Raw genomic sequence first — 26,223 nt, forward strand, 5'->3', positions numbered from 1 at the left:
ATAGCTCCGCACACCTCCGTTCCGCGTGGATCGTGGACCATGATATCGTTGTCACGGTCGTTCTTTTCCGTAGGACATTCGTTTGCTCTCGATTTTTGCTGGAAATCCTTTCGCGATAATTTATCGTCACGCTTTATATTGGACGTGGACGTTGAAAGTGGCAATAGGGAAATTTAGAGCCAGTCACACAGGCGTGTTTAATGTTTTTAATATGATTCGTGCTCGTTGCAACGAAGCTCGATAAGAGAAACGTTTCTTTCGATGAATCATTCGATTAGATCGTATGTAATGCATGGAATGTCTGAATTATTCGGATAGTTCGTTTAAATTGTGGCTAAAAGCATATCTTGCTTTATGTAAAATTAAATGTCAATCAACTATATGTTCTTTCGTTTCGTGTATTCTGCGTTTGAAATAGCGTTGTTGGAATTAATTCGCTATTCTTCTTCGAAATTTGAGTTATCTTCCCTTAAATCCCACCATTCCATTGTGAATGCTGCATGCCATGTTAATTGTTTTTGACGAGAGCTTTATTAATGAATGTGCTGTTCTTCGTTGGTTTTCTACATTTATTTTTAGTCACCCGTTAAAATGAAAAATAGATACACGTATCTGTGAAACATTCATAGAGTAACTATGTATATAACGCTAGAAGTACAGTTTGATATTGTTACTGTAAATGGCTTGGTTAGAGGCGGAACGCTAACTAAATTGGAATACAAATGCTGCTTCCTTTTTAGTGGTGTAGTAAAATGGAAATAAATAATCTGTGGACGTGCTAATACCTTTTTGGAAATACACGACTCCATGTAAATACTTTCTTAATTCTTCAAAATCAGCCATGTAAATTTCACTATTGATACTGTTCATGAACCTTTGTTCATACATTGTTTTTTTCCTATTTGACGTATTATCTTCGGAACATCTTTCTTATATTCTTTCGTGTATTTTACATTGTTATAATTCGAACAATTGCATAATTGAAAATATAACTAAAAAGCCAACTAATAACTAAACTAATAACTAAAAAAAAAAAACAGAACGTAATTAAAGACTCGATTCGTTCTCTAAATATTATATAAGTATCTTATTTTAAATATTTTGTACATTTATATACGCGTTAAAATTTTCCATAAATACATAAGCGTCAAGTATATGAAATTATTTACATTCCACAGCTTCTATTCCATAACGTATCAAATAAATTTTGTTCGAAGAAATTCAATTTTTTATTACATGAAAAATCTCTATCCTATGCTATATTCTATTCCACACCGTAAGAAATTCTATAGCACGATACCACCGCAGTCTTAAAATTCTTGGAAAATTTACAACCGTACAATCATCCCACAGCCTTTCGCCGAAAAGTCTCAACGGATGATTCGCGTAATTTCCGTTCCGCGATCAGTCCGATCTTCCTTATCCGGGGTTCTCAATGTTTAAACGACGCCAAACAAGCTTGCCGCGTTTGGAGGCGCTAAAAGCCTTTCGTGAATTACTAATTTGCATGGAACGTAAACGACCGAACGGAATCTCGCGTCGTTAGTCAACGGGCGTCATTGCAAGTTTATTGCGGTCGTAAAAGCAAAAAGTAAGAGGGAGACAGGGGGAATAAGAACGAGGTAGAAACTGCTCTCTTGGCGTGGTTGGACACCGCCCTGCCTCTTTCTCGAAGCCCAAGAGTTACACCTTTCTTCTGGCTCTCGCATCGTGACTCATTTGAGCGGCCTGGTACTTGACCGAGTTGACACAGGCGGTGTTATTGGCACTCTGGAGGGCCGCCAGGGTTGTTTACGTACAAGCTGTACAAATATTATTTCCGGACAAACTGGCTCGCCGATCATTACGAAACTCCAGGCGGAAAGTTTTAACAGCGAACAACCCCTCCCACGTTCCTGCCGACGGCTTTCCACCGCCTTTCGTTCTCTTCTCCAGACGATACTTTAAACTTCTAGACGGGATCGATCGTTAAGGATCGAGCCCCGGTGTTTCCGGACCGACTACTCCAAAACGCTGTGGCTCTCGAGAATTTCGAACCGCCGGTAACGTTTGCGGTCTGGCAATCGACGAGACGAACGTTTCTCTTTTATTTTTCGGTCCTTCGGTCGTCGTTTAATCCCGCGAAACTCTGTCGGGATAAAGTCGGACAGCTGGTTTTTGGATGTCAGAGGATTCTCGAGAAGGATGAGGGAAGCGGCTGTCGCGTGTTACAGCTTGGATTGGTCGTGTTCTAGCGTGAATTGGATGTATCGGTGTGAAATATAAAGCGATGAAGTTGGCGTAAAATTGTTTCGACCGATAAAAATTGATTTTCATGCGATGATATAGCGGAGATGTGAAATAATTTGGAGGATTATGTAATTTTGATTTTCTTTTTTCTTTTGTTTTTTTTTTTTGTTTTTTTTTGTAGCGTTGGAACATTGGTATTAAAATATTAACTTCTTAATACACGTATGTTTTCCTTGATATTTCACGTTCTCTTTGGAAATGATTATTGAAAGCGTGATACGTTTATGGATATATAAATATGATTACTTTTAATACTTAGATAAACGTTCGAGTACAAATGGGTTAATACATTGCAAACAGATATGAAAGTATGGAAGACTTTAATTACAAAGAGTAAACTGAACGTGACGCATCTTTCTCTGTATAAAATAATTTTCGATGCGTTGGATGGTGAAGTTTAAATTGAACGGTTAAAGTAAATAAAAGATACCCGTTATGTTACTAAAACAACTAGACGGTCACCTATCTAAACAATGTTATCGCTTGGAAAGGAATTCTTGAATTATTCTAAATAATTAGTACAAATATTATTGTAGTAAATAAGATAAATATTTTGTCCTTGACACTTAGTTAAAAATGATACTCTTATGTTATCAAGGTACTCACGTTCTGTGTCATTATTTGACTGTTCGAGATAACAAATTACGCGAATTAAGAATACGCGAAAGCTGTAGGTACAAACAACTAAAGCAAACAACTTTCATCGCTAGTAAATTTCATTTCAAAACTTCAAACCTATTATACTCTAGATAGACTGATAATTATAAATAGAACGATCGAAATTATCTTTCTTGGCGATTAATTTTTAATTCTTCGTAGGCAATACGAGTTTATTTAGATTCAGGGCGGTATTTTTTATTGTTCTAAGCTTCCAAGAATTTCCAAAAAATTCTGTAATATTTGTTTATGTCTTTATTGTATCGTACAATCGTTTGTTAAGTCGAACGGTGGACATTTTTTTTTCTAATAAAAAAGAACGTGTTTGGAGGAAAAAAATTAAAGGAAGAGTTTCGTTTGCATCTACTTACTCTAAGTTTAAAATTAATCTCATAATCTATGGGTATAATCTATTCACATGCTTCCTTCTTTTTATTTCAATCCCTTCATACGTAACAAGATTATTAACATTCATTTCCAATACAAAATTGAGTGCATGATATAATTTTGGCAAATTATGCAGAAAATGCAAAATAAATAATTATTCTCTGAAATTCATTTCCAATTCTCCCTTATATAATATTACACCGTTAAAACGTTAATATCTAAATTGTTAAGCATTTTTTAGAAAATATCGTCACGGCAAATGGCAGGAAAGCGCATAACAAATATAATATTTAAGAAATTTCTAGTTAATTTGTCGCTTTTATTTCATACAACTACGATCAGTCAAATTTTATATAATTCGTTTTACACAGATAACTGGAGAGGAATGATTTCGGTTGAAATATCACGGGAATCTGTGCGTCGTTCCCGCGGATATTGTCCGGAATAAATCAGATTCCGTTTGGAATGTCTTTGTCGATGCGCGACGTGCGTCGTAAACGCGAACGAATATCATTCGAAGAGCGTAGAAAGCGCGATATCTAGGTACAGGTTTGTCTAAAAATTTCGAGAAATGATGACGCGGGTCCTCTTTGGTGAAATTCGGCCGCGGGAAATATTCTCGAAGAGGATTCCAAAGGTGCATTTCGCTCGGATATCGTCGAACACAGTGACTCTGAACGCTCGAAGCGAAAACTCGAGACCGGGAGAGCAATTGCGCGCTTATCACGCGATATCTCGACACGAATTCGTTCCTCTGCAAATAACGCGACGTGCACGTGTAATACAAGACTCGCGTATGATCGTCGTTGACGTATCCGCGAATATCTCGAGTGGCTCTTTTCGTAACTCGCCTCTAAATTGCTTTGCGATCGTAGGAATATCGAATACGATATGAGAATTATCGTGTTGCCTCACTGTACCTTGTAGTCTTTTATTTATAGCCTGTTTTTAAATGGGGTATCGAAATCTTTTTCTGTATCTTTATCGCAGCAAAGAGAGAAATACAGGGAGGAGAAAATCGTTGCTCGAAAGTTGTTCCGATCGTAAAAACTTTTTGGAAGTTTCGCTGATTGTCGACGTGTAGTCTTCCATCTAGATATCGTTTGTGTGTTCTTTGTAAAACATAGCATGTATCTTATATATTTTTTCATTGTATCGAACAACAGAGTATAAACAATGTTGTTGCTATTAATGTTATTTTACGTCTAAAAAGAAATATTTAAATGCCACGTCGAAAGAAAGAAAAATGCAAAAAACCTGTTACTATTATAGTAGAATAATTTTTAAATTCTGGCAAGGGAATAACGATACGTATCGTACAATCGCAAAATCAAGTAATACGGTAATTTCGATAGCATCGGATTTATTGCAGACGTATCTACGGAATTATAAAATCGTTGTCCTGTAAAAGCCTAGGAAAATGTGACTTCGCGTGTTTTTCCTCTTTGTAGCCTTCATTGTAAATTACATTCAATTTTAGAATTTTAGCAGTTAAACGCGATACCTAACCAAGTAATTTATGATCATATCGAGTATCTATATCTTTTTCATTTAAATATTCGGAACTTTATAAATAATTCATAAGTTGTGAACATCAACGGAATTGTTGTATTTAACATTTTCATGCTTGAGGTTCTACATGCAACATTGTATGTTAACAAATTATTAATTAAACATACTAAACGATAAATAAATGTATTTGTTTTGGATAAAATTGGTCTTAAATTATGCTACCCAAAAATAAATCAACGTCGAGCAAATGTTTGTCCGGATTTACCGCTTATTTTTTCTCTCTAATTAAATTCGTTAATGAGTATAATTAAATTTATTTGCGCCGAGTGGATTGCGACGAGCTGGTCGGAACTCAAAAATTCATTGTTAATCGGTGGTTGCGGTACGCATTCACATGAACAGGTCCACCGAGAAATCGTGCAGCGTACAAATCCCTTGGTTGTAATTGTTGCAAAATATACAAACAGTCTGCGCTAACCCAGAACAGCTGCATTATCAAACCAATTCCGCACGTAGCACGGAATCCCTGCAAAAAGGCACAACCTTTCACCTCTCCGTTACGCAATAGGAATTTAATCGATTAAGGGGATATTCTACCGTGAACGAGCTAGTTTCAATTTGTTTTTGAAAATTCTTTTTCCGTGTGTGTATCGCTATTTGAAGTATCGAAAAAGCATTGTAGCCTACTACCACTGTTCCATTTTTTTTCTAATACAAAATTTGTCACACGGTAGGAAATTTATACGATTTATGTAATTACCAGAATAACATTCGAACAATTAAGATTAGAAATTATTTGGTTGTCCGAAAAGTTTCCTTCGTTTTATAAGGAAATAATAAACGCACAATGTTTTCTGTTTTATATTAGCTTATTGAATTATGCACGAACATAATAATAGGAATAGAACGAAATGAATCACACCTAATTCAATAAAATAATATAAAACAGAAATTGTTGTTCATCTATTATCATCTTATGAGACGAAAGAAACTTTTTGGACAATCTAATAGAAGTGGAAAAATTTCGTAAGACACAGCGATATGATGTGAAACGGAATATACTTTTGAATAAATTTTATCCATTTTTTTATACATCGATATATTTAAAACTGCGTTCGTATCATCTCTTTTAAGTGTAACTTTGTAGTTTGGGCTGCAGATACCTGTATACAGCATTATACATGAAAAATATAAAAATCAAAAAATTTAACGTTCAACGTTCGATCAATTGATATTTCATCGAAGTTAAAAGTTTCTGCCGGAAGCAAGACAGATGCGTATTTTTTTACATCAATTAAGCGTATCATCGAGGGAGCCGTTCGACACAATTGTCGGCCGCAGCTTTACAAACGTAGCGTAGAATCGGAAAATAACGTAACCGAGTGACGGCAAATTACGCCACGGCGCATAATCTTCGGTCAGTCATTAGTTTATTGCGGTGCACGTTCGCCGAGGTTACCAATGATGACTTTTTATCGACGTGATTGTGGTGATGATTAAATCTATTCCCCTCGACGATCTGCTGACCTCTGACCGGTTCATTGAAGTAATCATGAAAGAAATGTTTTCACGAGTTGGAAAAAATGATGCAACATCCACGCGTTTCATCTCTGCCACGAGTAATTTATAACACGTTGCACGTTACGTAGGGTCATCGATAACCGTAAATTATCGATGGAAGTGATATTTTTATTAGATAAACAAGAATATTATTAACTTTTTCTTCTTAATCTAAGAAAAGTTCGTAGCGCAGCAAAGTAACAGAAATTTGTATATATGTAATATACGTGTGTATATGTGTATGTATGTAGTATATCTGCGTATATGTGTATATATATTTAGATGAAGCTTTTGGAAGGTCAGTTGTATTCCATCTAGGAACCAAATTCTTTTCTAATGTACGAGAAAAATTGCCTTTATTAATTATCGGTAACGGCAGTGTACTTGTGGGATGGTTTTATAAAGAAAATAAAGTTTTATTGAGAACAGATATATTTATAGTTCAGTTTAATTAATCGTGTTTTATATTATATTACATTGTACTTTAATAAATTGTAAACAAACAGAACGATAAATGTATAAATTTTTTAATAAAACTAGTCTTCGGTGTTATCATTATATTCTCTTCACAAAAATATGAGATCAACTGTACACGTTTTTGTCACAAATGGCTGATTAGACAAGAGGTTCTTACAATAATAAAACAATTGAATCCCGAAGTAAAACATAAAACATAGTCAAAATATATTATTTTACGCGATGAGTCGTATGGAACACTGCTCCCTCCAAATTACAGCAAATTTATAGTCTACAACGATTGTGTTATAAAAGTACCATTCTGCTATTCGCATCACTTCTGTGAGGAACATTTAGAAACTGTAAAAGCTTCTTTACATTCTTCTGCACAAGTTTGGTGAAAGATGTTTTGGGACTTTTGAACATGTCTGTCAGGTCGGTCTGTGCCAGAAAATGGTGAAGTAACCGCATTGTTGGCGCGATAATACGGACTAATTTGTAAGGGGCAGCGAAACGTTGGAATCAAGAGGACCATTGTCAGCGGAGTCCTTGGTGGAACATGTCGAACAAAGCTCCCTCCTCGTAGAGTCCTTAAGATCGCCTCATTGTTCATAGACCGTGAGTCCTCTTCCACGCTCCATGGAGCAGCCGTTTAGTTAGAAATTGCCGATATTATGCGCTCGACACTTCTTCCTTTGCCAGGTAACGGCGGCTACGAGAGAGAAAAAAGGGAGGAGGGGAAAAAAAAAGAGAAATCTCGCATTGTTTGCCAGCCACTGTGTCAAATATTTGTCGACGCCGGGAATCTCTAGAATAATCTCGATGGACGATCCCCGCTGGACTTACTTTTCACGTTGCCGGTTAACGAGCACTCTTGCTTTAAAATTGGGCGTTCCTGATAATTTTCGATTATCCTATCTACAGCGACTGTTGAAGCGCGCCCGTACGACGCATTACTTGAAGGGTACTCTCTTTTAGAACATCGATTTTTTAGCGTTTAATCGATAGTTTATATAAGGCGTTCGCTAATTGAGAAATTGGTAGAAAACTCACGTAAGATACGTTGAGTGTTCGTTCTTAGGAAGATAAAATAAGAGTATATGTATTTATATACATTTTTACTTGAACACGATATCGATGATTATCGAACGATACGCGTACGTTCAGTGCATCGATGTATTTGTTATTTTATCTTGTTTTAAAGTGTAGTGTCTACATTCGGTGTTTTTAACCAGTTAGCTGTTGCGACCTCTTTGAAAACTTTGAAGAGTGTGTACGTAAAATGCGTGGCAAAAGGTAAGCGACGTCGAGTATACTCGTCAAACACAGAGTATGCGTGACTGTTATAATATAGAATTAAGTTGTAATGAAATGACTGTTTTATTTTCTAATTTTATTATTGACAGGGTTCGTCATAACACCAAATATTGCCATTTCTTCATGACGAGTATACTCGTCAGAAACAGTTAACTGAACTTAATTCGTATAACGATACAGCTTGGAGAAGTGGTCCTTTTAAATAAATGCATTCGTTTAGTTTGGAGTTTCGAAGAAGATCATCGTAGCAAGGCAGGTTAAAATCACACGATGAGTACCGTTTTATAAAATTTTCCTGACAGAGGAGCGAATCATTGCAAATTGATTCGAAGAAATAATTTCATGTGATAACTTCTTCATTCTATCAACTTATTTGCTAATACGCCTCGAACATAACTATTGCGGATATAATCGCGCTTGTCACAATTCCAGAGAAATGTGAATTATTAAATTATACGCGATATCGTAAATGACAAAAACACGTATGTTGCGAAAGTACGTAGCTTGCCCGACAAAGTAATATTTCCCTATCTCTTTTCATGCGACATAGTATTTTGCTACTTTTTTCTGTCGTGATATGAAATTTTAAAACGTCAAACGTTGCCTATAAATACATCTTTCATATCCGTGGAAACTTTTAGCATAGAAATAAAAATATTCTCAGCCGAATATATCACATTCTTTTCTCTTAGCAAAAAGGAGCAGAGTTATACGTTGTAACTTCGTGTTATTCGTATGTATTACGTTTCAAAGATTTTGTTTTCACTCCCATCTCCTGTCATGCAATCTTCTTATATTTTCTGGTTAACAGTGCATAATGCATTGTTCCACAATTATCGCTGTTCACACTCGTCCTCCCATTTATCATTGGCGTAGCCCACGCCAGCCTGTTCGTGATGTCGAGTGTTTATTTTAGACCACTGTTACACATGTTAGAAGAAAAGTAACTTACCCTTTAAATTTCCCTTTCTTTTTACTTCGAATGAAATCCTCTATCTTTCGGATTCCATAAATTAATTTCCAGTACAAATTTTTGTACTTTACTACGACGTTCAAATATGTGTAAATTACGATAATCCAGTAGCAATATTACTGAGATTTTCATTAAATAACAAATTGGAATTTCGTAGTACCTGTATAATTTTTGTTATTTAAACTTGTATAATCCAATGGAATACTCAACATGTGTCTCATCCTCGTCAACGAAACTATACTAATCAAACGTATTAAAACTAGTCGTATTACTTCCATCTTTGCATGTCCCAATTAAGCCGTATTAATAAAAAAAATACACGCCATAAATTCAAGTCACAAAGAGCCCCCTTTAGCGCAATTATAATTCACATCAATAACCTGATCGCTCGATCATTATCTCTTTATGGTACAGAACCTATACTTTGTCAAACAAAAAAAAAAAAAAAGAAGAAGAAAAAGAGGAGAAAGAATAGCCGTTCTCACGATAAAAATACAAAAGATAAAAAAGAAAGAACTGGCAGCTCTTCGCGTGTTGAAATAACTTCGAAGTGTTCGCTTCCCGACTCTCGTTGGTCGTTCATCATCGAACGAGAATCAGTGCCCCGATTTCGTTCGTGGTATAATTAAGGAAGAAACTGGAAGTTTTAAGCAAGCCGATGAGTAGGTGAGAACAACAGGGTTGTGCCATGAATAGCGGCGTTCCCCGGCGAATTTCCTGCGCCGGCCGGTGTGGATTATTGCTAGGGGACGGAATCGACTACGAAATTGAAGGGCTCCGGGCAATTTAGAACGGCCCGCCCTAAAACTGCCGTCAATTTCCGCGTTAATGGCCGAATTCGGGAAATGGTACTTGGACCCTCGTCACCATTAAAATGCCTTGGGTACGAGTTTCATGCTTTGGCACTCGTAGACGGTCTCTAGTAGGAAGGCCGGAAAGGAGCCGAGTCGATTTCACGGCAAAGAGAACCCTGTCGGAGTATTTCCTCGACGCGTATCGATTACTTATTTCGAACGTCGAGTCCTGATTACAAATTAAAATCGTGCCTGGCATTTAATGGAGGACCAGCGACACCGCGCGCGGGGACGTGTTCCAACTTTTAAGAGACGAGAAACGCTTAGTAGCGAGCGCGTCATTTGTTGTCGTCATTATTATAATAGTATTTATGCCATCGTTTCTTTCTTCCTTTTTTTTTTTTGCTCGATTGTACACGTCCCTGCTCTTATATGCACGTACGTATAAAGAAAAAGAAGAAAAAAGGATGGCATGCGTAAAAAAATGGACGCGAATCGATGATCGCGTTTCACGCGTCATCGAATCCTTTTTCTTAATGCAATCTCGTACTCTGGCGCGCGTTGATTCGCGGTTTTATGGTCTCGCCGGGCTAAACGAGCGCAATCGAAGCCAACGAGCACACTCGAGCCTCTGTGTGCAATCACCAGTATCAGGGGGTGGAGGAACATTTCCACCGGGTCGCGAAAAAAATTCGATCGCGCCTCCATGATATATGTACATACGTATACGCGGTGGTTCGTGCCGCAAGTACGCGGCCGCTTATACATACACATAGAAAAATGGAAAAAGATATGTACCGATCTATATATATATATGTATATGTATGTATACATCATGTACGTAAAGATACATGTATACGCGTCTATATGTATGCGCCACATGTACATACATCTAGACGCATATACATGTATGCGTCTTGTACATATAGATACACAACATGTATGCATCATATACATGTAGACACAAACAGGTAAACCACAGGTAGATATGTAGATAGTATATTCTACCAATAGACGGGACAGCTCCAGTCACGGTGACTACATCCACAGGCGCATGCGCGGTTGTATAGCGGCGAATACGCGAGAGCGCGGAAACGTACGCACGCACGCACGCACGCGCGATGCCCTGTGTACATTGTTCGCAATAATGAGGAGTTTGCACAGACCGGGATCCCGACGTTCTTCAAACAAGGAGAGCAAGGACAAACAGCCCTATATGGACGGATGGACAAACACACTCAGCCACGAATCACACACCGCGCCAGCAGGCCCGGCGACATGCGTATTGCGTGCTTATGTACGAGGCAACTAAGCCTGTGAGCCGCGTCGTGTACATGTGCGCTCACCCGCTCACGGAACGCTCACGAACGAAGCCTCTTCACCGCTCCCACCACGGAAACTATCGACCATCACCCTCGCTCAACAAGCACCATAAGCGATATGGTGGCTAATATTTGCCGGGCTAAGCACACAAATACAATACAGTACTGTTTACCTACTGCCAGTGGTGCTCAGCCGTTTTGATCGACGCTGCTGATACCGGCAGGTCCCGTTTGTAATTGCGGCTCTCTCCGTTTCACGCACGATCGTCGTTCTCTGTCTCGTTCCATCGCGGACGTGTGTAATGTTGCACCATGCTGATGGTACGTCGCGCCGCGTCGCGTCGCTCCGAAATGGGAAGCGCGCGTTTCATTATGAATCGATCGAACCCCCTGCCATATGGGCTGGTGCGACCGGTTTGTCACGTTTTCGTGCCAATCTTGATTTTGCGAGGATGGAAGTTACATCGAGCGTTAGTTTTCCTTTTTTTTTTCTTCCTTTAGTTTTTTCTTTTTATTCTTTTATTTGATACTGCTGGTTGGAAAAGGTTCGAAGAATATGTTATGATTGATTTTAAGCGAGAGGTTTGCAGCAATTGGAGTTTGTTGAAGTTGATCGTATGCACTCGTTTGATCGAGGTTTAAGGGAGCATAATTATGTTTATTACGTTATGTGTATTAATTCTATAATATTCATAAATTATTAAACGATTGTACAACGTCAAACGAAGTACTCGCGATTTGTATTGACCATTTTTCCAAAGTATAAAGCCAAAAAACGTACTTTTCTTATCGACACGGCCATGCAAAGGACGTACTCGAGATAAGCGATAGGCGATCAAGATCGATTTACGGTGTTTGTAGAACAAGTTTCATCGCAATATCGATTTCCCGATAAAATGTTTTCCGGGTATGATTTTCGAAGCTTCGATATTGCTGTGATATTTTCGATGACTCGGTAAATTTAATACGTGCTGATAATGTTGATCACGGTTTATCGATAACGTTAATTTTATATTGAATCTAAAGCTAGGACTTGTGATTTCTATCTATTTATGGACTATCGACTGATCTTTTAAAAATGTATTTCATTATGATCCAAATAAAAATGAAACCTTTTTTATATCCTACTTTAAAGTTAGATAAAATGAGGATTTTAATTTTAAGAAAAATATTCGTTTGTCCTTCTAAGTTACTAGTAAAAAGTCTATTCTGTATCGCTTATTACGATCTTTATCAAATTTACACTTTGAAATTCCTAACAATATTACGAATTCACTATCTCGACTTACCATTTATCGTACCTTACACAATCCATTTCAATACAATTTCAAATTAAACGCGATTGCTTATCCCGCCTTCTATTTTTCCACCAGTATCACTTACAAAGTAATCAAATTACATTCTACGCGGCGCTCTCGTTGCTCCCTGTATCACAAACAATCCACGAATTCGAAAACAATTGCCGCGCTCACAATACTTCCGCGCCATTCACCGGCACAAAGAAACGTGTATTAGCAACGGTAGCGCGAGAACCGATTCTCTCAACGCCTTTCCAGGCGTTTTTTCTATCGACCCAACGTAACGCGAGCCGAGCGCAGCCGGTCGTTTCGTTTCGGAGAAACATTTCTGCGAATCGGACGATTTTACGCGAACACGGTTCGTCGGGTAAATTTCTTTTTTGCCGAAACGACCGCAGGCAGCTCACTATCGAAAACGAGCTACTCGCATTCACCGCTTCCTTTTGAACAGCAAAATTCTCTCAGGAGCCGCGGGCCCGCCAGCATCCTGGCGTGACGGTTAGGTCAGCTGGTCGGTGGTTTGCGAACTATCTCAATTTGCCTAAGCCGCAACCGCGGCGACCACGAGAACCGCAACTTCCCTCATCCGTGGCCACCTTTGCCCCTCTTTCTCCGCAATTTCAGCTGTTCTCTATCCCACCCGCAACGATCCTCTTTCCCCGTCCGCCTTTTGCTGCTCTGTCTCCCCGAATATATTCTCTCTCTCACTCTCTCTCTCTCTCTCTCTCTCTTTCTCGTGGCTCTAACATCTCGAGAATTTAGCAACTACATACCTAGTCTACATCGGCGTAACCTCTGACCACAGACCCTCGCGTCGAGAGAGCGACACTATCGTGTACTTTGCTACTAGTAGTAAGCTCGAGCGATTTTAATGATGGGGGGGAGGGTAATGTTAGGTTTATTTGAGACAGGATATTTTAGTCCGGTTAAGTAGCTTGCCTTGTAACTCGTCAATTTCGATTATGAACAATCTTTAAACGATCTACACGTGCATGTACCGTGTACTTACATTTACCTTGATAGCTTGACGATTATAGTTTTCTACGATGATGTAACTCCTATTCGCCGAAAGGAAAGTTTGTTAACACTAATAATTGTTTCTTACGACTAATGTCAATGTATTCTCAATTGTATATAATTATAATTCAGGGTACGTATATTTTCTGGGAGTTATTTTGTCGTTTATTTTATTTTCAATGTAATAGCTTCTCGCCGACTCAGACGTTCCTACCGGTGGCATTCTTCGAATTATCTTTCGGTTTTTTGATATCTTCGCTTATTGTACCTGAAGTACACCGTATTTCTTTATTCTTTCGTTATTATATCGAAGACCATTCGTAACAGAGATAGAAAGTCCGCTGTCTCGTAATACGCAAGCTTCATTATTCTGTACGGAATTTATGGTTGAATTCTAAGATGTCGAAGCTTAGGTGACTCGAAATAACTAACTTTACTATACTCCGACCCGAGTAAGATCTACGGCGAGAGAAACAGGAGGAGCATGAAAATGAGAATACCAGAAATTCCGCCAGCGAGATTACGAATAACCGCGACTCTGCCACGAGAAAGGAAAGTCCTGATCTCTGTTCTCTCGTTCTTCGCGACTCGATGCAAGACAAGAGATTGAATTCTTTCGCGATTGCTCGCTGTATCGAGCGTAACATCTTGCGGTTTTCTCGCAGCTCGATGGGTAATTTCGGAGTACGATGGGGAAAGGATTAACGCGTGTCGTAATGAGGCGTATGGTGTAAAAGTATTATTTTAGATTGGATTGCCTTATGTGAAACGATGAGTAGCGTGAGTCGGACGAGTTATGTTCGATGCTCGATCGAGGTTAAGGGGATGTCCTGAATTAGAATGTTCTAAAGTAGCGTCTTTTTGTGATTTCTTTTAGAAGGGAAAGAAAGAAATGAAGTTATTGAATTGTGAGGTATGGTTTTATATATATTTAACGAATGCAAAAAAATTTTTTTTAAAGTAAAAAAAAAGAAAATTATAACAAATTTCTAAGCCTATTTCATGGGCTGCAGTTTTCAATCGGTGTGAAAGATCCACCTTGTAATTCTTGACTGAAACAAAAAACCAAAAAAGGATTAGATTATTGTATATTTTTCTTCTCGATGAACTAGAAAAGTTCGTCAAAAAATTTATTCAAATAATTGTTATAGCACGGACGGATTCAACGATGCGTTATCGAGCGTGTGTTTTTCCTTTTCAGCAGATTTTTAGTTATATCGTATGCGAGACTGTTAATTTATGTGTTTACGATTTTTTAATCAGAGCCTCCCATTTAGATTTTTTGAATTTCGTTGTTCTTATCGTTGTTTATGGTAACGTCGTTGAAGTCATAATTTGTTAAGATGATTAACGTAACTGGAAAAATATCGATTCTTCGCTTCCACATCTCGAAAGAAACGTATAGTTTTATTAAGTGTAACTGTCAATTACATTTTGTAGGTGCACTGTCAAGATTAATGTTATTGTAGCATTCGCTTTCTTATCGAACTAGAGATATAACAACCATCTTTTTTATCGTGTAACTGTAGAAGTATGTTGATGTCAAACTTTGTAAATTCATTGTATTCTATGTACAGAGTAATAACACACTAACTATTGCGGCGGAGATACAATTTTTTAACATCCGTACTTAATACCTTAATACGTAAAAAAAAGGTACCAGTTAGCAGAAAATATTGGTATGTCGCAAATAACATTTACACACATCGTGTTCACTTATCAATAAATTTAACGCGCATTAAGACGTACATATATAGCTTCTTGTTTTAAACCAACTGTTTACTCAATCTATTCTACGAATAGACGAAGAACTTCCTCTTGTATGCTTCCAACTTTTATCTGCTAAATATATCACCGCGAAAGATATCCCGTCTAAAGTGATATCCGTTCGTTGCTACAACTGCCTATCAAACTACTTATTAACGGTATTTACGATGTATTTTTGGAATGCAGGTAGAAGTTAGTAATGCCAAAATAAAATCGAGTGCCTAGATTATCGATAAGTATTCGCTAATTGTAGTTCTCGGTATCTACGCTGTTAACCAAAAGCACTTGAACATCATCTCGTTACATTTATTGGGAAATTCTGATGCATTTCGTTATGTTTGGTAGCTTAGAATTTTTATTATAACAGAGCCTTTCCGAGTACAACTGAAATTTTCTAAAATGGTACAAGTCTCAAAAAACGAGATATATTAAATAGAACGTATGTTTATTTTTATAAAATCAATTTATTTTTGTATTATCCCGTACGAATAGGGGTGAAATATACTTTCACATTACCGACACGCGTAACTTCGGTTCATGGGGAGAACCAACCCTTACCGCGTATAAAAGGCGGTTAAGGTTAAACGATCGAAAAACATCATTTTATTAACACTTTACCGACCGCTAGCGATTCTCCCTGGCGCCGGTTCTGTTTCGGTTTAGTCTCTCCAATACCATTCTTGTCGTTCATCGCAAACGATAAGTTTTCCAAATTGGTATAAAACTGTGGGAGCTTACGAAGCAACGCAACTGACGCAACTGAGCAATGTACCTTAGTACTAAATAACAAATTAATGCTCAGATAATGAGAAAGATTGTCGGCGACAAAAAACCGATTAATAGGCTATCGATCGGTAAAGTGTTAATACGCCATCCGCCTCGAACATGTACCAACCATTCGCTGCGGCGTAGCCTTGGTCGTATTAAATTGTTAGAAAGTAGATGCAACTAGCAAAGGGTTACAATTTCCTGGAAATAAAAATAACGACAGACTGCAGTTACTATGTTATAGCATTGCAGGGTTGAGATCGGTGATAAAACGTGCCGCAGCGCAGATTTCGTCCACGTATCTGTTGATTGTCGTTCGATTTGATCCAGTTTCACGCGATAAAACGATTCGTTGAAACGATTTCTCGCGTGCTATTGGAATCTGTTGGAGTTAAAACACAGAAAGATTTACTGTTCCTTTCGGCGAGATCGGAATCTGCGAAAAATAAATAGCCTGTGACATCATTATTATTCGCGTCAAACACTATTTATCGCGTTTTATCTAGCGCGATAAGTTTTATGCGGCAGACAGTTGAGTGTACCAGGGGAGAAATATGATTCGTAGCGTCCTTGCTCGGCGTGTTTCACATTTTACGCGGTGTATTTCATTCGAGTAGACGTAGATAGGATGCGCGGAGAGGTATGTATCTTTAAATTTCCGACGATAGCCGCCAGGGGAAGCTTTCGTCATGCGAGAAAAATGCTTTCGTCGTGTTAGAAAAATGCTTTCGTGGCGCAAGAAAAGGCTCGCGACAAAGAAAATTCGAAACGAAGGTCCGTCGCTGGTAAATGAAATTTCATCGACCGAACAAGATAACCGGAGCTGAAAATGTGTTTCCATGCCGATAAAAACTGGTAATATTGAAGTCGATTGCCGTGTTGTAAAAAAGGTTTATTCTTTGATAAGCCGTTTCCAAAATTGATACGACGAACGTGTTAAATCTGTAGGGAATCCTATCGATAAAAGTTGAAGCGATCGATATCCATCGAGTGTTTGCTTATTTGCAACGAAAAATAAACTAGAAAACTTGAATCGGCAAGAAAACGAAGGAGTATCTTTGTCCGATGGGACAGTCTCGGGTGATTTTAAAGATTTGTCTTCTCTTCTTTTCAATCAAATCGCTTCTACTCGATACGATTATTAACCAAATGATTGATGGAATCTGTTGCTCTAATCAGGAGACTCGGAAGAAAAGCGATACGTACGATAAAATCTTTAATTTCAGAAAATTATCAACAAACTTGAACATAGAAAGATCTCTGTGCGTTTGTTACTTTCGATTTATAGCCTTCTCATAATTCCGGTATTATGGGTTTCTATAATTCCTTCCGCGAGTCGTATTCGATCTTAACGGTTTTGTCTGAGACATTTTCACGTATTGTAAGATTATCGCAACGACTGCCTCGCGAATTCCCGTTTCGACGATAAATTTGCTTTCGAATAGTGAAAATCTCTAACGTCGGTAACTATACGTTATTTCCACCACAGCGGGTGTGGAGTGAATGCACGATGTGCTGGCCGGTTTGCATTGCGGTGCACAGCGTAACGAAGTGCATTTTAGCGCATTAGCCGAAACGCTCTAAAAGCCGCAAAGTGCCGCTTGCGCTAAGAACCGTTTAAACTGCTGCAACAAGCTGCGTAGAGCGCGTGCAGCCTACGTGTGCTACTGAAGACGTAAGATATTTGACAAAGACAAGCAAAAGGTTTCTATAAAATTATAATTACAGCATCGCGACTGAAATTACGACTGTAACGACACGAATACAATATGCAAGGTCCTTTGAAGCCTTTTTGAAATCGTACAGCGTAGAATGTTAATTTTCGTAGACGTTTCTTCGACCAACTTCGGCAGTTTGTATTTGTTTACTTGTATTTGTATTGCTTTCAAGAGCGAGTCGCGTTGCAACGTATTTATATAGTAGATTTAAACCCTTTCACCGTGTAGCACGAGAGAATCTCAGAAAGGCAGTCAAAAATATCCTACTACGAATTTTACATTTGAAATTTTATCAAACGTAACACAGTTACTGATACAGTAGCACGTATCCTTATTTTTCAATGAAATACTTTTTTTTATCAGATTCTATGTTACATATGTTCGTAGTATGAGATTTTCGTAGATACACGAAAGTACCACAAAGTGATACGAAATTTATCGATGATACGAAAATATAATAAAATTAAAATTAATATGCGGTATATGGCATAATGATATAACGTATCATATAATAAATACAATTTTATATACTTGCGCCCGATCGATTAGCATGTAAATGCTATAACGAGAACAATAGAGTACACGTCTCGTAACCACTGTATACACTTCCAATTAGAAATTGAAAATATGTATTTCTTGTTTATCACGTGCAAGTCACTGGTCCATCAGAGGCCGTGATTTCGCTTTCCTCATTTAACGTTTTACCTTGCTCGAAAGTAGACGATTGAGTTCCATTGCAGCAGAATAAAAGAGCCGGGGACGGAAAAGCGCGGAGCGAACCGCAAGAATGTTCGCACAAAGAGACTCGATGGATTCCACGATCGATTCAGTCGGCCGACAACTGAACCGAACAACGAGGAAAGGGAGCCTGGCTCCTCGGTTCATTCGATTACAACGGTTCGATTGTGATCGAGGTCAGGAGGTACCCGATGCACTTCTAGCTTAACCCGAGATAACTCCGGAGGCTAGCCTTCTTCCTTCTTCTTGTTTCCTCGATGATGCTCCTCGACGCTTCACGGAACATCTCGAGAATACGTAGTTGGCTGGAAGAACTTACGCGAGGCACCTTAGCGTAGATGCAGACGCTGATTAATCAGCAACCTTCTTGTTTTCTTTCCATCGGAGCAGAGTAATCAAAGGGAAGTTTCGCAAATTATGTATCAAGCGAACGCTCGAACCACGAAGCGAAGGCTCGATTCCACGACGAACGTTTCGTAAAGAGATTGATGAGCGGTAGGAACCTACGTGGAATAATTGATGCGATTAAAGAGCGTTCCTTTCGTGTTAGCTTTTCGAAAGGGAGCGATAAACGCTCACCGGTAAATCCGATTCGAATTTCTTACGCACGTAAAGCGATGGAGAACGAAAGCTCGATGTATTTGCGAAGAACTTTCCGTAACAAATTGTTACCTTTGTAAACTATCAGCCTTTGGATGTGTTTCTTTCATTCGGTTAGTCTCGAAAGCATATTTTTAAATGGAATTGCGACGATTATTAGCGTATCGGAGTAATCTAATAATCTTTCTCTCGGGTAGTTTTATTTATTTTATTTATGCTCAGTATAATTTGATCTATGTTCTACATTCCATATTTTATGTTTCTTATTCTGTTCCTGATCGTTTAATGAGATTATATGATACATCCTTTCTTTCCTTTGTATCTGATTTTTGAAAAAAGATCGTAGTTATGCCAATAATTCATCGAAACTCCCGGTATGAATCCCGCAAGTCACGTTAATCGATTTCACGAATTGAAAATTACAGGAAAATGATCTTACAAACGCTGCTATTTTTTGAAATTTATGCCTCAGACCTCGCTCTTCGTCTACGTCATTTCGTAATATGTAAACCAGTGGAAATAAATCGACCATTTCCTGACAATCCATCGGTAATTCTACTACCTGGACTTTAGAAATTTACAAAAAGTGTAGTTGCGTGTGCGAATCACTTCGTATTCCGGGGCTCGTACAACTACTCTAGAACCGTCTTTCCGACACGGTTTTGCCTTTGTCGATCGATTTCCACCAGTTCAACAGAGAGATAGTCGTCGGTTAACGTGACTCTGCTTGTAGGGGAGCGTATCCAACACGATCTACAGGTCGGTCGAAGGACAACGCTTGCGTAGGCAGGGCAACTGGCGAATGTAGTTAACCGAACACCCTCTCTCTCTCTCTCTCTCTCTCTCTCTCACTTTAGGACACACGTGCAACGTCGATGGGCACCCACGTGCATTTGCACGCACACAGTACACGTGTGCGCGAGAGACTCGCAAGTTCATAGTTTCGGTTGTAGCGTGTAATCCTCGTGGACACCGCAAACATGTAATTAACACTTGCTCTCTCTCTACGAGCCGCTGCAGTCAGTCGAGATCGTGTTGACTATACCCAGCCTCGACCGTACCGGCCGTGTAATCGTGTGCGCATGCCGACCAATGTAACGAATAAGACCCGCTCTTCGCTATACGGGGTGTCCCGACACCAACCGTAAATATTTTGTCATCGAATTTCGCTGGTGATCCCTGAAATTGAGATTTTGCTCGTTTCAAATCGGGTTTCTTGGTTTTTGCTATTTTTCAATTATCGAAGAGAGGAGACGAGTTACTGGAAAGTTTGCTAGTGGAAGAAATGCAGGTTGTTTTTGGTTTAGTGGACCACAAATATACAAGCAGTAAAAAATTGCTATACCTTGTGTAATACGATCTCGATCCTTTCACGCTTGGAAATATGATACGCATAAGTCTGCGCTATTAAACTTTGAGTTTCATGGAAGTTTTTCTTAAGGAATGACCTAGTTTGTAACACAAGTATGATGCATATTGGTGTTTCTTTTTCTGTTTTTCTTTTTTAAGCTGCACTAATTCGAGTTTAGCGTGCCAAACAGAAACTTGTATAATTACGAAGTTACAAATTAACAAAGGCGAATGGTTTTTCGACCTGTTTCGGTGCTTGAAGCAGAAGTTCTTTGGTATTGAGTGATAAAGCTATTGAAGCGAAACAAATATCTGAAACTATACTTTTCTTCTTTTTGGGAAGAATTGAAATTATCGTGAATTTTTTAGACGGTACTGTGTACATATTATTTTTCTTTTTTTTATTCTTGAACTACGTACGAGTACATGTTACATATATGCATACGAAGTATATGATAAGTTATAGTTTAAAGAACTTCGATCTTCCAGTAGGGGAATTCCAATAGAAAAATCTGAAACATATTTTTGTTAAATTACGATATTCACGTTATATGTACACTCGGATCAATTCTGAATTTCCATCGAGAAATATCCGCTGAAACGCTTCTGGAAGCGATCCTGAGCGCGAAAAATATGATGAAAGTTTCGAACTAGATTTTCGGCGATATTGTTGACACGAATGTCGGCTCTGCGGTAACTCGAACGTGATTTCGAACGTTATTGGGGATACGGAGGAACGTTTGAGATAATATGAAAGGAGAAATGTGTGTTATGCGCGAAGAATATGTAGAGTCGTTCGATCGATCGAGGTTGAATAGATGGTTCGGGGCGAGCGAGTTTCATGCATCGATGGAGACTGCAAATCATAGGTTTTAAGTTTCCTAGCGATGGTCCGTGTATGCATAGTACATCAATTTTTTGAAAGTTTCTTCGAGAAATTTGCGGTGAAACTCGTTTTCCATAGGTAGTTGTTTAGAAGATAGATTAAATTAAATGGTCGTGTAATTTCGTTGCTTAGCACTGTATACAACCACGAGAATCTTCCTCTGTCTGGAATTTCGACAGCGATACATCATTTTCTTGATTTTATATTCATTTGGATTAGCCATTGTTGTTATACAATACATATGATAGTTAACGATACAAATATGATTATTACAGAATTTGACAATTAGCTGTGGCGATTAGATACTCGAGATGCTAATGACAATAATCTCAGGTTTAATAACGAATACACGGTCAACGGTCAACGATAGCAGATACGCTTACTTCTCAAAAGTCCAAGTGGAACTGAACATACTTGTCCACAGTCCAAGTGTAACTCAACTTACTTGTCCACAGTCCAAGTGGAACTGAACTTACTTGTCCACAGTCCAAGTGTAACTCAACTTACTTATCCGCAGTCCAAGTGTAACTCAACTTACTTATGCACAGTACAAGTGGAACTCACTCATGTATCTTTCTCTGTACCTCTTTGTACCCCTCGGGTCAACTATATTTTGAAGGAGAGCAATACAACTACTTACTTAACCTCTGTTAGGTAAAAAAGTCCATCCCATGACTGTGGCTACGTTTAGCGACCAGATATCACTTCGAGTCCAAGCCTGCTGTCATAAATCTCGGGCAAACATACTCGGATTAAATCATAAACAACTACTTCTAAGTTTTATTATTTAAGTACAGCTATAATAAAAAGTCTAGATTAAAGTATTGGGGATTTTCCCAAAAATTCTAAAGGAAAGGCCCCGATGTTCTTTCATCTCCGACATATACATGCGCGTTCTTTTAAGAAATATCGCTACTAAATACTGTGATGTTGTATATTTTATCAAATTATCGAACGTACGGATTTCCAATTTTATCATTGCTATCTTTAACGCGTACAGGATCGAGTTCTTCCACCAGACTATGGAAAAAATTATTTTACAAATCACGAACGACAGAAGCACGTTCCTTTCGGTATTTCTGTAAAAGAGATACAATGCAATAAAATCTTAGATCAGTCTCGAAACGTACGTTTATAAATCGATATCAATCAAATACAAATATACGAATCAAAATCAATATGAAACAGGTGGATTTCAATTCTTTCAAACATAACGCAGGAAAGTCTAAAACCAGTTTTAAAAAGTACATTCGTATCGTTTAGTCGCTTGACAGAGATACATTGATTTCAAATACGTTAATCTCAATTCTTTCTGCCATAAACATAATCTCTGTTCTCGATTGAAATAAAAATAGTTAACGTGTGAAAATCTGAGCCGAAATGGTTCGCCACTTTTCCCTTCCTTGTCAATGGGACACAGTATACATAGCGAAGCCGAAGGCAATGCGAATCATTGGTCTTTCGAAATAACAGAATTTCCTCGAGCGAGGAGAATTGTTTGGGATCGCGGAGTCTCCGGAGGCCGGACGAGATTCACCTGTCAAGCAAATCTTGTTATCACGTTGCGTTACGTTACATCGTGGGCTCACCCACGCGTGCACGATTGCCAATGGCGTTTAGGTGTCTTTCACTGTTTACCGTATGCCACATGGTCCGTACGCCTACCATCGTCTGGTCTGGTCTCGTCTCGTCTCGTCTCTTCGCTACGCCTGTCTGATTCCCCCTTTTCTTCGCTGGCTCGCGAATCGGCTAACGCATTATTTCCTGCATCCATTCTCGCTCCTTCGCGATGAACAGCTGTGTGAAATTAATTATTCACCGGCGGCATTGACGCGTATTCACATCGCGCGCTTCGCTGCGCTTCCGTCGCCTTTGCTATTCCTTTTTCAAATTGAAGATCGCAGGTGACAGACACGATAAGTCACATTTACGATCTTTCATGGGAGAACAGTTTTTAAATTCGATATATTGGCGTCTATTTTTGCGTCAATTTTGTATCAATTAATTCGTTTGATTATGGGCTCGAGTATGTGTTTTGTTATACGCTCGAGAAATATCAACAGGATCGGTTACGTGCACCGATATTAATTGATTTTAATTAGTATTAATTAATTAAGATTTGTATCTTTTATTCTCCTTTCAACAGTTTCACGTGAAAACATTTTTTTTTATCCGCTAGGTTCTACATAAAAGACGATCGATATGAAAAGACATATATTTTTCTCGTGTAGTCTTTTGTTTTTGTCTTTCTCTTTAGTTTCTTTCATTCTTCTCTTTCCTTTATCAGTTTGAAACGGAGCGAATTCTTTGTTTGAGATAAGATACGGAGAAAGTTGGATAATTCTTCGAAAAGTCTTGATGAATGTTAATGGGATTTAACGAGGATTTGTCTCGTGTGGTTTTGAAGACAGAAGCGTCATTCTTTGAAAGTGATCTTAACATCGAGTCAATGGATTTTAACTTGTCTTGAAATCTTCAAAGCTTTAATAACGTGAATAATTCAAACAGAATAACGTGGTGTAATTTCGGTTAAATACGTTTACATATGAACATATAAAAATATATATTTATATATATATATATTTGTTAGAAAATATATAAAACATGAAACATAATATTCTACAAAACTTCCTACTTAAGATTTTATTTCTTAAATCCTGTTCGTAAAATAATACCAGTGTAATTACACGAATATCATTTATGTTAACCATAACAAACATTCTTAAACGTAAGAAAATTCCGTTCTTCTTCATCATATTTTATTTTGCAACAAGTAAGTGAAATGACTGGCCATTACCAACGATAATAAAACGTGTATGGAATAGCGAAAACGGATGTTAGCAGTTTTATTTCCCATCGGTATAAAAACTACGTAGCAACTAAGAAGATAATAATATGCAATATTCCGTCGGCTAGTTTTCGCATAACATGCGCAACGATTAATACAGCAAAGTTTAGACTGTAAAGTTTGCTCGTGTTTTACGTGCTGTTGCGTTATAATGTGATACCACACACGTTGTATAGTTAGATATTCCAACCGTTATACTCTGTTACTTTCGCGAACTAAGCTGTAGATTATTACTGTGAAATCCGATAGATGATTTTTGCTGTTTAATTTATGTAACAGCATTCGAAGCAATATGTTATTTCGCTGAAATTAGCTTCAACTTTGTTACGCAATTTTGCGAACCATTTAGATATATAATTTATAATCGTTTTACAAATTTCTAGAAATTTATAAATAAGATCAAATTCTACGTATAAATATTATTAAGTAATTTTTATTATTATTCATCTTATATTATATATTTTATTATTGCTTATTAAGTAATACTGTGCGTTGAGAAAAATCATTGAGAGATTATTCGCTAGGAAAAATGAAAAGTTATGTGACAATTAAATTATCTTATAACAAAAAAAAAATGTTAAACGTAAGCTTTACTTATCTTGCTAAACAAATGAACGTATTTTGACGTAAAATGTTAATTCTTACTGCTCTAGAATACTCGACGAACATCCTGGCAGACGCATGTTTAAGAAATCGAAGACGATAAAGAAACAGCAAGATCGTTAATTTAACTGCTCGACTATTAATTCGTTTCTCTTGTGAATTTATTGCAGGGCCCGCCACAGCCCGGACAACAAATTAAATTCACAGTCGGAGAATCCTGCGATAGGATCAAAGAGGAATTCAACTTCCTGCAGAACCAATGCCACGCGTAAGTGACAGATATCTTGTACCATAATAATCTACGCATAATTTCCTCTCACACTTCTTAACACCTTGTCATCGTTTCATTACACAAAAACAACAAATACACCGATCCAACTTCTCGCTGATTTATGTTTTACACGCGCGTAGCGTTCTAAATAGAAAATCTAAAGAGAGATCTAAAGGTATATAAAATACCTAGAAACAATCGAAATCTCGTTGTGAAACACAAGTAAAATTAAAATACCAAAAGTCGTGGTGAGGTAAGGAACGAATTAATTCCTTTGAAACAGCGACGTTAAACTATCCGCGATAAGGGCGAAACTTAATTACAACGCAGCGTAAGTAGAACATAAGAACAATCATCCGGAGAGATTCGACTCGAGGTCTTTGCACCCTTTGCAAGTCACCTTATTACAGTTTCTTTTCTTTTTTCTTCTTCGGTTCCAAGGGAATTAATATTAAAAAAGACGGACGGGCCAGAGCTAATCCGAAAAAAGGTCTTCCGGCTCGAATAAGTTTATTAAATCGTGTAACGAAAAGGGGGAAAAAAGAGAAAAGAAGAAGAAAGTAAGAGAAGGGAAAGAAGGAAAGAGGAGTAAAAAAAGGGGGGGGGACAAGAGTCGTAAAACGATTGAAGTCGAGCGGCACCTGCTCATCAGCCCTTTCAGACTCTCTCTCTCTCTCTCTATCTCTCTCTCTCTCTCACTTCAAGTTCTCCTTTTGTCTCGAAGTTGCATACGTAGCCGGCAGCTACCGGGCACCACCATCGCGGATCGAGAAAGAGCCTGGGAATTCGTGCAGCTGCTTCCTTGGCTTTGCACGCGATACACAAAAGCCATAAGTGATTTACGACAACGTGGCTATTGGCAGACACGTAATGACACCCGTGCACCGTAGCCACCGCGAATACGAAATTAAGGAAGCCTCGATCTCGCTGCTGTTGCATTTTTCAGCGTTTCGCCGATCGAAACTTTCATTGTTCGTACAAGCTGCAACTTCCCAGCCGGAAGTTTCAAGCTCTTTTCCATTTTTCTCTCTTTCTTTCTGTCTTTTCTTCCGTCTCTTTTTCTTGTCGTTTCGCCTTTTTTCTTTTTTTCTA

At 38.2% G+C, this 26,223-nt stretch overlaps 1 protein-coding gene across 1 annotated transcript in view; it reads left to right on the top strand.

The window, feature by feature from the left end:
• LOC117234271 (protein groucho-like) overlaps window positions 1-26,223 on the top strand; it is an 83,280-nt gene that overhangs the window by 13,769 nt on the left and 43,288 nt on the right. Inside the window, exon 3 of the mRNA XM_033495317.1 lies at window positions 25,031-25,128. Within this exon, the coding sequence (XP_033351208.1) occupies window positions 25,031-25,128 (98 nt within the window). The remainder of the gene's footprint in view (window positions 1-25,030; window positions 25,129-26,223) is intronic.

This window comes from Bombus vosnesenskii, unplaced genomic scaffold (assembly GCF_011952255.1).
Source record: "Bombus vosnesenskii isolate JDL3184/JDL3185 unplaced genomic scaffold, Bvos_JDL3184-5_v1.1 scf7180000013304, whole genome shotgun sequence".
Taxonomy (NCBI): Eukaryota; Metazoa; Arthropoda; class Insecta; order Hymenoptera; family Apidae; genus Bombus; species Bombus vosnesenskii.